At 39.0% G+C, this 15,122-nt stretch overlaps 1 protein-coding gene across 1 annotated transcript in view; it reads right to left on the bottom strand.

Moving 5' to 3' along the window:
* Positions 1-4,867: 4,867 nt before the first annotated feature.
* The window catches only part of MORC3 (MORC family CW-type zinc finger 3), a 63,142-nt gene continuing 52,887 nt past the window's right edge, over positions 4,868-15,122 (bottom strand). The window contains exons 13-17 of the mRNA XM_070750395.1: positions 14,887-14,929; positions 12,379-12,548; positions 9,778-10,627; positions 6,933-7,093; positions 4,868-6,122 (exon numbers count right to left, since the gene is read on the bottom strand). Coding sequence (XP_070606496.1) covers positions 5,969-6,122; positions 6,933-7,093; positions 9,778-10,627; positions 12,379-12,548; positions 14,887-14,929 — 1,378 coding nt within the window. The 3' untranslated portion in view covers positions 4,868-5,968. The remainder of the gene's footprint in view (positions 6,123-6,932; positions 7,094-9,777; positions 10,628-12,378; positions 12,549-14,886; positions 14,930-15,122) is intronic.

Genomic DNA, 15,122 nt, shown 5'->3' with positions numbered 1-15,122 from the left:
TGTATTCAATATTTTTATTTGGATAATCTTATAGCTGTAGTATTTAATGGTCCAAGAATAGCGTAGAAAGAAGAGGTGGTTGGAGGTGGGATAGAAAAGGAAAGAGAATGGAAAGAAAAGAAGAAGAAAGAGAGGAAAAAGAAGAAAAAGGGGAGGGGTGGTACCTGCAAACTAGCAGGCATTTGGATTGTGACGACTTAGCTTGATTATATTTATTATTTTTGTTAGTGAGAAGTGATTGTAGGTTATGATATTAGTAAATTTCTGATAAGTATCAAATGGATTGAACCCAGAGAGGGGTTGTATTGATTTTGGTCCAAATTTCTATTGCGTATATCTTTATTTTGATTTATATTAAGATATTTTAATTGGTTTTTGTTTTATTGTCCTTAAAGTTGGATAGCCATCTGAACCATTTCTCCCAGGCCTTGTAGAACTCTGAATCATTTGAATCATGTGGTATGTTATGGACCAAGCTCAGTGCTTTTCCAAGCCAGTTAAAACTCCACGCAAATGGGTAAATCATACAGAATGCATTTATTGTCTGGCATATCAAATCATTTACTAAGAGAGATGAAATTCCTGAAACCTTATGTCCATAAGATTCATTTCTCCTATCTGCAGGCTGCAGCACGACTCTTTGTAAGACGTTAAAATGGCTGTTGGAGAGCATGGCAGGATTATCCGGAAGCTTAGGTATAGCTTGATGTCCAATAAGAACACTCAGATGATGTCACATGTCGTGGACTATATTACCCTGAGTGCAATCTCTTAAAGCAATGCTTCTCAAATAGTGGGGTGGCCCACCCTAGGGGGGGGCGTGGTGATTGGGGGGGGGGGTTGACCCAAGGGAACGTGCTTTTTTTTTGCCACAGAGGGTAGAGCTTTTTTGCACTAAACAATAGCACACAGCACAGAGCAGGAGATAAAAAGTGCAGATAGTAAACCTCTAAGAGACATCATGGAAAAATATTTAACAGGGATGAAAAGAAAGAAGGAAAGAGACAGAGATAATGAGACAAACGTAAGTCTCCCGAAAGCTAAGGTGAGGAAATATAGTGAAACATATGTAGCGCTTGGCTTCACTTTGACTATGGTGACAAGGAAAGACTGGTATGTTTACTGTGTCTAAAAATTTTGGCAGCGAACAGGATGAAGCAAAATACCGTATTTTTCAGAGTATAAGATGCACGGGAATATAAGACGCACTTAGTTTTGGGGGAGGAAAATAGGGAAAAGAATCTACTTACCAGGTATTCATCTGGATAGCGGCCTTAGTCTGGTCAGCTTCAGCACATTATTTTATTCCTGGTTAAGGGCTTAAAATTTTATTTATTCTGAGAGTCAATCATTCTAGCACAGGAATTCTGGGAGTTGTCATAAAAGAGCCAACTTTGCCTACCCTTGCCCTAACACAATCTTTAAAGAAATAGCTCCTAAACTGAGATAAATATCCCTTTAGTCTGTCAGAATAAGGTACAACACTTAATGATTGTCATACAAATAAGCAACCAGGAAACAATCAATATTAATATAATTCATAAGGATATAAGCCACAAGTTAGTCATAGTCTTAAATGGGAGATGGGTGATAGGAATGATGAGACAAATAATAAGTAATGCAGCCTTAATGAATAACAGTGGTGAGGGAATTATTGGTTTAGCAGTGGTGGCATTCGGGAAAAACTGTCCTTGTGTCTAGTTGTCTTGGTGTGCAGTGCTCTATAGAGTCATTTTGAGAGTAGGAGTTATTATTTATTATTTATTTAGATTTGTATGCCGCCCCTCTCCGCAGACTCGGGGCGGCTCACAACAAAGTGAAAAAACAGTTTACAACAAATCTAAATTTCTACTAAAAACATTTAAAAGAAACCCCATTTTCTAAACACACTTACATACACACATACCATTCATAAATTGTATATGCCCGGGGGAGATGTCTCAGTTCCCCCATGCCTGACGACACAGGTGGGTCTTAAGGAGCTTGCGAAAGGCAAGGAGAGTAGGGGCAGTTCTAATCTCCGGGGGGAGTTGGTTCCAGAGGGTCGGGGCCGCCACAGAGAAGGCTCTTCCCCTGGGGCCCGCCAACCGACATTGTTTAGTTGACGGGACCCGGAGAAGGCCCACTCTGTGGGACCCAGTCGGTCGCTGGGATTCGTGCGGCAGCAGGCGGTCTTGGAGATATTCTGTTCCAGTGCCATGAAGGGCTTTAAAAATCATAACCAACACTTTGAATTGTGACCGGAAGTTGATCGGCAACCAATGCAGACTGCAGAGTGTTGGTGAAACATGGGCATACCTAGGTAGGCCCATGACTGCTCTCGCAGCTGCATTCTGCACGATCTGAAGTTTCCGAACACTTTTCAAAGGTAGCCCCATGTAGAGAGCATTACAGTAGTCGAACCTCGAGGTGATGAGGGCATGAGTGACTGTGAGCAGTGAGTCCCGGTCCAGATAGGGTGGCAACTGGTGCACCAGGCGAACCTGGGCAAACCCCCCCCTCGCCACAGCTGAAAGATGGTTCTCTAATATGAGCTGTGGATCGAGGAGGACGCCCAAGTTGCGGACCCTCTCCGAGGGAGTCAATAATCCCCCCCCAGGGTAATGGAAGGACAGATGGAATTGTCCTTGGGAGGCAAAACCCACAGCCACTCCATCTTATCCGGGTTGAGTTTGAGTCTGTTGACACCCATCCAGGCCCCAACAGCCTCCAGACACCGGCACATCACTTCCACAGCTTCGTTGACTGGACAATTGTTGAAACAATTTAAGTCCAGGATGAGAGGGGTCAGTAAATATTTTAATGGCCCTCTTTTTAACTTGTGCAGTATACAGACCCTCAATGGAAGGCAGGTTGGCAGCACCATATGTTTTGGAGTATTAACATGCAAAGAGAGTAGAAATGTCAGTACGTCTACTGAATACAGCCATTTTTGCTGTTCCAAAGCCCTGCCCTCGCACCCCATTTTTGTGAAAATTGGGTCTGTTTTTCACAAAAATGGGATGGACAGAGGGTCTGGAAGCCCACAGAGCACCTGGATGCTCAAAACAGAGATATTTTTGCCCTCTCATTACCCCATTTAGCATGACTGGAGGAGGAATTCTGGGAGTTGAAGTCCACAAGTCTTAAAAGCTGTTAAATTTGACGTTTGTAAAAAGTGTGCATGCTTGTGAAAAGTATACATGTTTGTAAAAAAAGTATACCGTACATGTTTGTAAAAAGTGTACATGGTTGTAAAAAGTATACATGTTTGTAAAAAGTATACATGTTTGTAAAATGTATTCTGCTACACCGGTATTTTATTTCATTTTTTTATTCATTTATTCATTCATTCTATGCCGCCCAATCTTGAAGGCCTCAGGGCGGCTTACAATATAAAGATACAAATACTGTACAATAAAAAAGAACTGAAATAAGGAAAATCTAAAACTATAAACCCCCGCTAAAAAACCCATAACGCAATCAATCCAGGCAACACACATGTATACCATTCAGTGTGGCAGATGTCAGTTTCATGGCCTTTTGGCAAAGCAAGGTCTTCATAGCGTTTCAGGCCAGTAGAGTGGGAGCAGTACCGACATTAGGGGGGAGTTGGTTCCATAGAGCTGGGGTAGCCACAGAGAAGGCCCTCCCCCGCAGCCCCACCAACCTACATTGCTTAGTTGACGGAACCTGGAGGAGGTAATATAAATGATATATTACTATACTATTTGGTTCAGAATACTTCTTTCCTTGTTTTCCACCTCTAAAATCTAGGTTCATTTTATACTCTGGTGCGTCTTATACTCTGAAAATTACGGTAACTTTCTTTCTGCAGCTAAGTGTTGTATCTTATGATTCTTAATGAACTTATCTTTTATGTAAATTGGGAGTATATGCACCAAGACAAATTTATTTATTTGGATTTCTAGGCTGCCCTTCTCCAGCGGACTCAGGGCAGCTTACAAAATAATATCAATGCAAATACAAATTTTATGAAACCTAAAACCTAAATCTTAAAACCACAGACATTTAAAACCATTTCAAACAAATTCATCTCAATCACAATCATCCTATCAGCTGGAGCAGGATGTCAAGGCTCAACGGTTTCCTTGTGTGTCCAGTCACACTAAATAAATAAAATTCTATTCTATTCTATTTTAGGGAAAAAATGTTTGGAAAATATCAGCTGACAACTTGTTTAGGCAGTCACACTATCCTATGAGTGGGCTTTTATCTGAATGAGATGGCAGCATCCAGATGATTTTCCCAGAATCTATTATGTGGTTTGCGATAATGAACATTTCATTAGAACTAATGGCAGTCACTAAATAAGGACTACAGTAGTACCTCTAGATATGTGAGTACATGCGAGTATTCCAAGTTACGAGCCACTACGCGAGCGAAATTTCTGTTCGACACCCGAGCTCAAATTCGGGATATGAGCCGAGCTTCCGCTAGGTGGCACAAGAATCCTTGCTTCTGGTTATCTCGGCGTGAAAAACCAAGTCTAAAGGCATTCGTTCGAGATGCGAGTTGATCGACTTAAGAGCTCAGGTCTGGAACGAATTAAACTCGTATGTCGAGGTACCACTGTAGTTGTGCACTTTTCTGAGCAATTTGGTAAAGCAGGAACAGAAGCTTGAGAATGGAGTAGTTGGCAGAGTTCTGGAATGCCTGGAGAAATCCCCCTGCCCCCTTCACTGCTCTCCAATTCATTTATGAACGCATTTGTAAACTGCTTCCTCAACACAACATTTGAACTTGTTCTCTTTTGGGGAACTTGTCCTGTTGATAGAATTCTAAGTGCTTTTACAATTGTGCCCCCCCCCCCCAAAAAAAAATTATTATTGGATTGGACAGAATAAAAAAACCATAGAAGTCAATATGTGTGTGTGTGATTTATTATTAGAAAAAAATGTATTTGTTCCTGTCAGGCAGAACATGAGAATGTTTTTCACAATTTAGTACAAAATATATACATTTCTCATTTACTTTAAAAAGTCATTTCCATTTATTTACTTTTCTTCAAAATGTAAATGTATAGTATAAATTTAAATAATGTTTTCCATAGAGACAAGATTAATTTTACTCAGACTTTACAGTACATTCAATTATCAAACAAGAATGTGAATAATGAACAACATATAACCCTAAAGTTAAGAAAAAGAATGTGGAAAAAAATAAATCCTTCAAACATATTTTGAGAAAACACTCATATTTATTCAATAAAACATAATCTGGTAATATAATAATCATTATGCAATACTCTTAATCAGTGTTTATAATACATCATCAGGTATCAAAACTCAGAAATACTCATAGGCCACTATAAAATACTAATAATTTGGGGGAGATGCTACTTGACAAAATTACCAGTGTTTTTTTAAAGAAAGTTTAAAAAGGTATATAACACCATTTATAGTATCTGTGAGTTCTGAATGGGTTATAAAAATTAAATATATCTATAAGAAATGCTTAAAATTTAAAAGGGGTAATACAATGCACCTGTAGCATTTGAAGCACTTGAAATTAGGATAAAATTAGGCAGGGTGTTAAGACTGTCTTTCTGTTAATAGTATCACACATGCACATTTTGATTTTCACTAGCTATGCTAAATAAAATACTAAACCACTTTTTCTTTCCAGTTTGGCAATGACAAGTGTCCTCCTTCTATATCACCACAAACCCCAGAAAGCAAAGCGTCTATAGTTCCTTCACAGATCTTGCTTTCAGGAACTGCTATCTGCCACAGATATTGTCGTAACCACAAGAATAAAGAAAATGTTCCTTCCATCCCTGCACAATGTCTTCATTGGAGACATTCATTCTTTTTGTGGCGCTATTAACACTTTGAAAATCCAGCTGCAATATTTCAAGAATATATTTAACCTTTAAATCATTTCGATTTTTTTTTCCCATTCAGATTTGAAGCTTCACAATAGTGTACAAATTTGAGCAAAGCATGATGTGGCAGTGGAGAAACCATTAAGCACTGCTGATTTCGTTCATATGTTCTACAACTTGTCCTAGAATTTCATCAACTACATCAACGTCGTAATTCACTTGTCTTAGGTCAAGATCGGGCATTATTGTTGCCAGTAACAGTCCAACATTAACTCGCAGCGATCGCAACTTCAGGCTAGAGAAAGACAACATTGAGTACATTAGTTAAAATGTTTTACATACAATTGTACATACAACTTCAACATTTAATATAATTCCTGAGCATTTCATTTTTTCCTTTATTCTTTTAAGATATTCTAAAATATATATTAAAGTACGCCACATTTTGGCAATGTGGTTACTGAACAGAGAAGAGCTTTGAATAAATTTAGTTCTGAACTAAAGTGAGCAAGTATTGCTCTGCTCTTGAAAACAAAGTTTCAGCTATTCCAGAAATCTTAACAAAATGTACCAGGAGTTTTGTTTTAACACTTTCAAACACACAGGGCAAAAATTGTGAGAGGCGCACTGCTTAAACCACTTCTATGCTTACAGCATAATTCAGACTGCAAATTGTTAAGTGTTTTCTTTGACTGACCATAGTACCGTGCAAAACATTTTTAGTTTATACTATTTTCAATTCAAAATACTTAAAACTGGTCAAAAAGATGTTTTAAATAAGAACCATTGCTGGTTATTCTGAATTTGAAAAGCTTTAACTCACAATATATTGCCCATTCCTAGCAGATACAGCAAAGATTAAGGGGGTAAAATTTTAGGTGAAAATCATAGTGGAGTCAGTGGTTCTCAACCTTTTCTTTAAATGTTAAGATTTAAATCATAACATTTATTCAAGCCTTCCTGGACTGCATGATGACATTGTGGCCCCCCAGGTGTCTGCAGGCCACAAATATAAATAGAATTTGGGACCACTGGAGTAGATAGAAGTTTCAGGTATTAATTAAGATTTTAATATGCTTTTATATGGATATAAATAAATATATACCTTTCCCCATGAGAACCATTTACTTCTTCAAGATTACTTGCTACAGAATCATTTGTTTGTGCAACCACTTGTGGAACAGAAGCTTTTAACTGTCCAATTTCTGTTTTTAGCTCTTCACACTGAAAATGCAATTGGTTTTTTTCCATTTCAAGGAGTTCAATCTGCAAGGAATAAGTCAAAACTTTCCATTCAAAATAGTTAGAACTGTATATTTAAACTATACACATTTGTGATTGTACAAAAATCTTCAAAAGACTAAATGTTTTCATGGTAGCAGCTTCTGAAAGTTTGCATGCAAGATTTGCAAACAATGCAGCTATTTGAACAATTCAGAAAGAGTATGTACTTACATGCCTTAGTGAAGTACCATTTTAAAGGCTTTGCACAATTAAATACACATAAGTTGAGAGAGAAAGTTTAATATATTATTGTTGTTACATTTTTGAACACCATGCACAAAACACCCAGGAACAGAATGGGATATGTTATTAGTAAGATGTCACGTAAAAACAAAACAAAAGCCCTATGAAAAACTAATGCTCAATACATTTTTATGGTATAGCCGTCTGATTATTTACATTAAATAAGACCAAATAAGTTCTATTGTATATAAAGGTCCAATGGAACAAACAATGGAAGCAAGTAACTAGATGCTCTCCAGTTTTTAAAAAAATAAGTATTCTCAACAATTCTGTCTTTCACAGCCTGACTAAAGCTGAAGGGAATTGTGGTCATAAATATGTCAAAAGTACTGTACTATTCTACTACATACTGATATAGCATCATTCAATACAGTACTGTATACTAAACTTTTGTTTTTGTTTAAATACAATTCAGTTTATCTTTCAAAGGTCAACAATAGGTAGATAGGTAGCCTTCTAACATTCAGAAATTGTAAACTGAATGTAAACTGAAACATGTAATCAAATTTACTTTTTTTTTTTAAAAAAAGAGGGAAGCTACAAGAAGCTGTTTGAATTTTGGCCGAAATATTAATCTTGCCATCGCAGTATATAGCACTAATGTTTTAATTTAATATTGAAAATGTAAGCAACTGTAAGATTTAATCCATTAATATTACAAAACTGTTTTAAACAAATTCCAATGTTTTAAATAGATACAAATCTATGCATACTTGGAATAAATCCAATTGAAGATATAATTCATATGTTCACTATTGTGCCTCTTGGAATGTTGTATTATTGTAAATGCAAATTGCTATCTTGGGAAAGCAATTCTTAACTTTAGACTATATGAATTGGAAAAAATCAATTTTATATATGAATTCAACACAATACTTCTTTTGCTCTTTGACTTTGGAAAACACAACTGTACAGATTTTGGACAAATCGCTGGATCCTCAATATGAAGGCTAGCTTTTGGGCTGTGAGCATGTAAAGTAATCTAGGTGTCAGCAGCTAGTCAATCTTATCTAATGTCAAAAAACCTAAGCAGAACTGGACCTGCTTAATGCAATACTAGGGTTTTCAGGCTAAACAAGGAAGCTGAAAGAACACACATTGTCTATAAAGTCATTAGGAATCAAAACTGAAATACTTCATTCTTATGTATGGTTGACTACTCAATTCTACTTACAAAATAACAACTGCACACAGGAGGCAGTGACTGTGTGGAGGCCGACCGCAGCAGGAAATAGAGGGAGGGAGGTGCCCAAAAGACATATGCCTGCATGCTTTGTGCAGACAATGGCTGGTACCACTGCATGAGGTGGGGTGAGAGAGCAAGAGAACAATCTGATCAAACCTCTGTGTGTGTGTGAGAGAGAGAGGAGAGAGAGAAGCCCTGGTATAAGGTCCGAGGTTGGGTTGGATTGCTATTTCTCTCTCTTTCTCTCTCTCACACACATACAGAGAGAGAGAGAGAGAGAGAGAGAGAGAGAGAGAGAGATTGGATCAGATCTCTCTCTCTCTGTGATAGCAGTGGTGGTGCTCCAGTGCCTGGCTGGCAGGCGCTTCTCACTCAGCCATGTTTCCTTTCTTCTCCCTACTCTTCCTCCTCCTTCAGAAGCTGCACTTTTTGTCTGTCAATTGCAATTCAGCACCTGGAATTTACTTTGACACCAGCGGGATTTGAGGGATGGTTAATCCCCGTTCATGGCACAGTAACAAGGTTTCTGTAGTGCAGTGGTTCATGGCACAGCGGAAAAGGTGGAAGACAATCCCCCACACCAGACCAGACCAGACCGGCGGGGGTGGGAAACCAAGTAGTGCTGAAAGTGTGTTCAGATACTTTTGGCCAGGCTATGGGACCCTCAAATAAGTCGGTGCGGGGTGCATGGGGCAGCTCTGATTCCCTGCCTACTTTCCTCCTCCACCCTCCGACCCCCGCCTTAGCCTGATTTTTACAGGTGCACCTTACCCCGCCTCATATAACCAAATGATGGTCAATGTTTAACTGGGCCTTATTTTTGGTCTAGGGCTTGTTTTAGGCACAGGACTGTAAATTAGGCTAGGATTTATTTTCAAGATAGCCCGGATTTGGGGGGAACCATGGTACTTTTTTGTCTCTATCAGATATGGTAATTTGATAAAACCCACTGAAGTAGTAATAACACACTTTTATTTAGACTGAAGCCCTATTAAATAATTATGTATGTATTACTAATAATGGGATTTTCAGAAAGATAAATGTGTTATACACAAGACGCAAGACAAATCTAAACAAATGCAGCCTGAGAGTAAGTTAAGCTACAAAGCATCAATTCTACCACAGAAATATTGGATGGAACAAAATTAAAAATGCAGTCTTAAAGTAACTGCAAAAACTGAGAAAAAATTAACTGCAATAAATTTTGCTTTATTATATATGCATTTGTAAAACTTACCTCATTTTTATACTGATCTCTTTCGATAGTGCACTTGTCCAGCTGTCTAAACACATCATCCAGCTGGACAGCCATCTCATTGACTTCAGTTTTACTGTCACTGTTTCTACGCTTAGTGGATTCAGATTTTAAATTCTGTAGTACAGTACATTGTTTTTTCAACGATTTAATTTCATTCAGTGCCTGCTCATAGAGAATCAAAATCTCCTCTGGACTTTTTCCTTTAATTTTTTCCAGTTCATCATCTGATAGAATGCTATTTGTTTCTGTTGACTGATGACACATTTCCTTTTTCATGTGTTTATCATTCATTTCCACAATTTTTTTCTCTAATGTCTTTACTTCTTTCAATAACACTTTATACTGTTCTTCATATTTTTCTTTTTCATTTTGGGCTAATTTCAACTTAATATTTAATTCATTTATATTGCTGTCCACATCTCCCAAAGTAGACTTGGAAACGCCAGCAGGTTCTGATATGGTCAATTCAGTCTCCAATCTGGATAGCTGATTCTTTTCAGAACTGACATCTTCTTCTTTCTTTACTACAAGCCACTCTACTTCTGTTTGTGTGGATGCCGTTCCTTTTGTACACTCTTGTTCTGAACAAGCTTCTTTGCTTTTGGAATTTTCTCCGTCACCACCAATATAATCCAAATTGGCTCCACCTTCAACTTTTACTATTTTGATGCCACATTCTTCTGCAGGCTTTGGAGTACTGTTCTCCTCCAAAATGATGACATCACTGTCATCCTCAACAACATTTTTGTTTTTCTCAAATGCTTGGCTAGTCACCCGTGTGATCTTAATTTGCAGTGGTACCTCAGAATTAGAATGTTTTCGTTTAATCCTACAGGAAAAGCAAGAGATTTTTAAAAAAATATTGTATTATTTTCTATTGCTTTCTAAATAGAAAGATAATAAATTGAAACGACAATCAGCTGGATATTGATAGTTAATGTCTCTTTATAGAATAGAATAGAATAAAATTTTTATTGGCCAAGTGTGATTGGACACACAAGGAATTTGTCTTGGTGCATATGCTCTCAACGTACATAAAATAAAATATACATTTGTCAAGAATCATGTGGCACAACACTTAATGATTGTCATAGGGGTCAAATAAGCAATGAAGAAGCAATATTAATAAAAATCTTAGGATATAAGCAACAAGTTACAGTCATACAGTCAACATGGGAGGAAATGGGTGATAGGAATGATGAGAAAAACTAGTAGAGTAGAAGTGCAAATTTAGTAGAAAGTCTGACAGTGTTGAGGGAATTATTTGTTTAGTAGAGTGATGGCGTTCGGGAAAAAACTGTTCTTGTGTCTAGTTGTCTTGGTGTGAAGTGCTCTGTAGCGACGTTTTGAGGGTAGGAGTTGAAACAATTTGTGTCCAGGATGTGAGGGGTCAGTAAATATTTTACCCGCCCTCTTTTTGACTCGTGCAGTATACAGGTCCTCAATGGGTGGGAGAGGTGCAGTTGCCTGGAAAGATATGCTGATTTTTGAACTGAAGAGACATGGTCTCTAGACTCAGGTCAAAAAAAATAGATCGGCTACACATTCAGAAGCCTGCTAGCTCTCGAACTGTATCAACGTTGCCTCTTTATAGAACTGTGTTTCCCCAAATGAACAGATCTGTGGATGAGCAGATGAAAGTTGTGGCAGCTTGGATAATATTGCCTGAGCAGAGTCACTGATACTTGTCAAATTAGTATTGATTGCTGTAATTTACTTTATATGACATGGCCTTGACAATACAAGGAACTGTCAGTTAATGGAAAATGTAACTGCTTGTGTACTACTTGTGCAGGTAGTCCTCAAGTTATGAATGAAATGGAGTCTGACCATTCCATCTGTAACTCAAGCATTTGTGGGAGTGTATCTCATACATTGAATGCCCACACATTTGCTAATTTAATGCATAGGCAAATGTGTGGCTCGTTAAGTGAACATAAGGTATCTCAGGTTGGGAAAGGCCATGAGAGGCAAAGTGAGGGAACAGGCCACCTACCTCAGATCACCCAAGGCCTCCCCTGACCCACAGATACCTCATTCTCTCTCCCCTAGGGTCCCCACAATGACTTCCCCCTTCACCCTGCTGTGCTAGGTGACTTACCTGATGAAGATGTCTCCTCTCCAACCTGTTTCTTTGCCTGCCCCCATCTTTCTTGTCAGCAAAGGGCTTGACAAGGTCTCTGGCACCAAGAAAGCAACCCAAAAGGCTGTGCGCAGCCTCTCGGGCTGCTTTCTCGTAAACAAAGCATTAAGGATTGCGTTCCTGGAGGCTTTAGCAGTCCTCTGCAAAAAGCCTTGGCCTGAAGGAACAGGGCTTCGGAAGGAAGTGCCTCCACAGCTGTCCTAGTGCCAACAAAAGCTTTTTGCAAAGGGCTGATGAAGCCTAGAATTGAGTCTGATTCATTTGATGAATTTTTTTGACTTACAAATATAATGGGTTCCAATAGGTTTGTAGCACTACTGTGATTGTAAATGGCATTAAAATATTTGTGAGGTGTATTAATACATAGATATATGTTGTGTAGAACCGGTAAATGATTAAAATGATATAAAAGTTGCATAAAAAATAAATGTACTGACCTTTTTTCAGAATCTACATGTGGAGAAGATACTGATGAATCTGATACATTTAGTGGCCTGTTTAGGGGTTTATTTGAAGTGTCTACATGCAATCTTGGAATACTTTCATCCATTGCTGGGGGTGTGTTTGACAAGGCAGATGATGTTTGCAAATACATTTCATTATATAGCTGTAAAAAATGCATCATATTATAAAAATTAGAGAGAAACCACTTTTCCTCAAGATATTTCCCTTTATTGATTTTATTTATGGGATATATCTGCTGCTCAACTCCAATTGTACCCTGGGCGGCTTACAATAATGACAATAAATATCAGCAAAATTGGTTCCAAAGTGTCAGAGCTGCCAGAGAAGGCCCTTCCCCAAGGTCCCACCAACTGACATTGTTTTGTGGACAGGACCCGGAGAAGGCCAATTCTGTGGACCCTTATTTGTCGTAGGGAAGTAGAAGGTGATTCCGTAAATAGTCTGGTCCCAAGCCATGTAAGACTTTAAAGATTATAACCAACACCTTGAATTGTGCTCAGAGGCCAATTGGCAACCAATGCTGTCAATGGAGAGTTGGAGTAATATGGGTGTATCTCAGTACACCCACTACGACTCATTGCACCACCTGGTAGCCCCACGTAGAGCGTTTTGCAAAAGACATGAGGTGATGAGGGCATGAGTGACTGTACGAAGAGCCTCCTGGTCTGGTCAAACTTGTGCAAAGCCCCCCCCCCCCCCCCAGCCCCAGCCCCAGCTGAGAGATGCTGATCTAGCCTCAGCTGTGGATCTAGGACGCACATGTTGTGAACCCTATCTGAGGGGGTTATTTCTTCTCCCCTCAGCACCAAAGACAGACAGATGTAGAGTCCTTAGGAGACAAAACCCACAGCCACTCATTCTTGTCTGGGTTGAGCTTGAGCCTGTTGACTCCAATCCAGACCATCACAGCTTCAAGGCACTGGCACATCACATTGATCACTTCACTGAATTGACATGGGGTGGAAATGTACAGCTGAGCATACTGCTGGTATTTTACCCTGTGTCATCAGATGATCTCACCCAGTGGTGTCATGTAGATATTAAATAGGAGAGGAGAGAGGACTGACCTCTGCAGCACCCCAAAAAGGAGGGGCCGAGAGGTCAACCTCTGTCCTCCCACTAGCACCGACTGGAGAGATAAGAGTAGAGCCACTGTAGAACGGTGCCTCCCACTCCCTCAAATTCTCGCAGAAGGATACCCTAGTCAATGGTATCGAACGCTGCTGAGAAGTCAAGAAGCACCAGGATAGAGGAGTGCTCCCTATCCTGGGCATGCCAGATATCATTCCTCAGTGTGACCAAAGCGATTTCTGTGTTATAGCCAGGTCTGAAGCCAGATTGAAATGGGTCTAGATAATCTGCTTCTTCCAAGGACAGTAGGAGGTCAAACGCCACTACTTTCTTGACAACCTTACCCACGTAGGTCAGGTTGGAGACAGGACAACAGTTGTTCAATACAGCTGGGTCCAGGTAAGACTTCTTGAGGAGCGGCCTCACAACCACTTCCTTTAGCAGTTGCAGTAAAGATCCCTCACTCAAAGAAGCATTGACTATAACACCTGGATCCAGCCTCGTGTCACCTCCCAGCTGGCTGGAAATGGAGGCGCTCATCACTCCCACAGCCTTGTCCACTTCATCAGGTCAAAGGCTCAAACTCATCCCATACAACAGGACTAAGAACTTGCCCCAGCCTTAGTCCCAATCTCATCCCATACAATGGAACTAAGACTTGCCCCAGTTGTCTCGATTGACATTGCCCAATTTAAAGTGGTGATATGTATCTAGAACACTATGATACCAGGTTAATTACTTACTTTATTTTTTAACTTCACAACTGTTTCAATTAGGTATCAAATAGAACATAAAACATTCAATTAATATATATATATATATATATATATATATATATATATATATATATATATATATATATATATATATATATATATATATATATAAATATAGATAGTCTATGACATTTGACCATTTGAAGTTATGACAACACTGAAGATATGGTGGTTGTAATCAGTCCTCGGAGTTCAGGCTGTCCCACTATTTTTTGGTCACATGATCATGATCTGAGCACTTGGCAACCAGTTCACATGACTGGTTGCTGTGCCATGCAATCACATTGTTGCCATTTGCAACTTTCCTTGTGGCTTCCCCAGAAAATAAGTGGAGAAGCTTGTAGGAAAGACCACAACTTGCTGAAGACTCCCCATCCATGTGGCCTCCTTCAGTCCCTCTGTGCTCGTACAGCACTGCCTAGTTGTGCACCCATGCAACCTCCCCATCCCACTCCTCTCGCACCCTCCCGCACCAAACTTCTCATGCCTTCCCTTATTCCAACCTGATTTTTTGATCAGTAGCTTTCTGCAGGAAGAACTTGCCTTTTTGAATGCACATATTCATTGATGGTACTATTTAAAACTTAAAATAAAAATAAACATACATACATTTTAATGTGTTTAGTAACATACCTTTTGGCTATACTCCAGTCTTTGCTTAAATTTCTCTCTGTCTCTGTTTGATACAAAAAACATTATTATATACACTCAGATATACTCTTTAATATTATGATGCAGGAGCTGTAAATGTATTGGTACTAATGTACTAGTAATTAAAGATACTAGTTATCAACTTTAAAATACTTCATGGCTCTGTCTGTGTCTGTCTGTCTTGTCAGTCTGTCTGTCTGTCTTGTCAGTCTGTCTGT

Source organism: Erythrolamprus reginae, chromosome 4 (assembly GCF_031021105.1).
Source record: "Erythrolamprus reginae isolate rEryReg1 chromosome 4, rEryReg1.hap1, whole genome shotgun sequence".
In the NCBI taxonomy this organism is placed as follows: domain Eukaryota; kingdom Metazoa; phylum Chordata; class Lepidosauria; order Squamata; family Dipsadidae; genus Erythrolamprus; species Erythrolamprus reginae.
The sequence above is the reverse complement of the archived record's forward strand: the minus strand, read 5'-3'. Positions and strand labels throughout refer to the sequence as shown.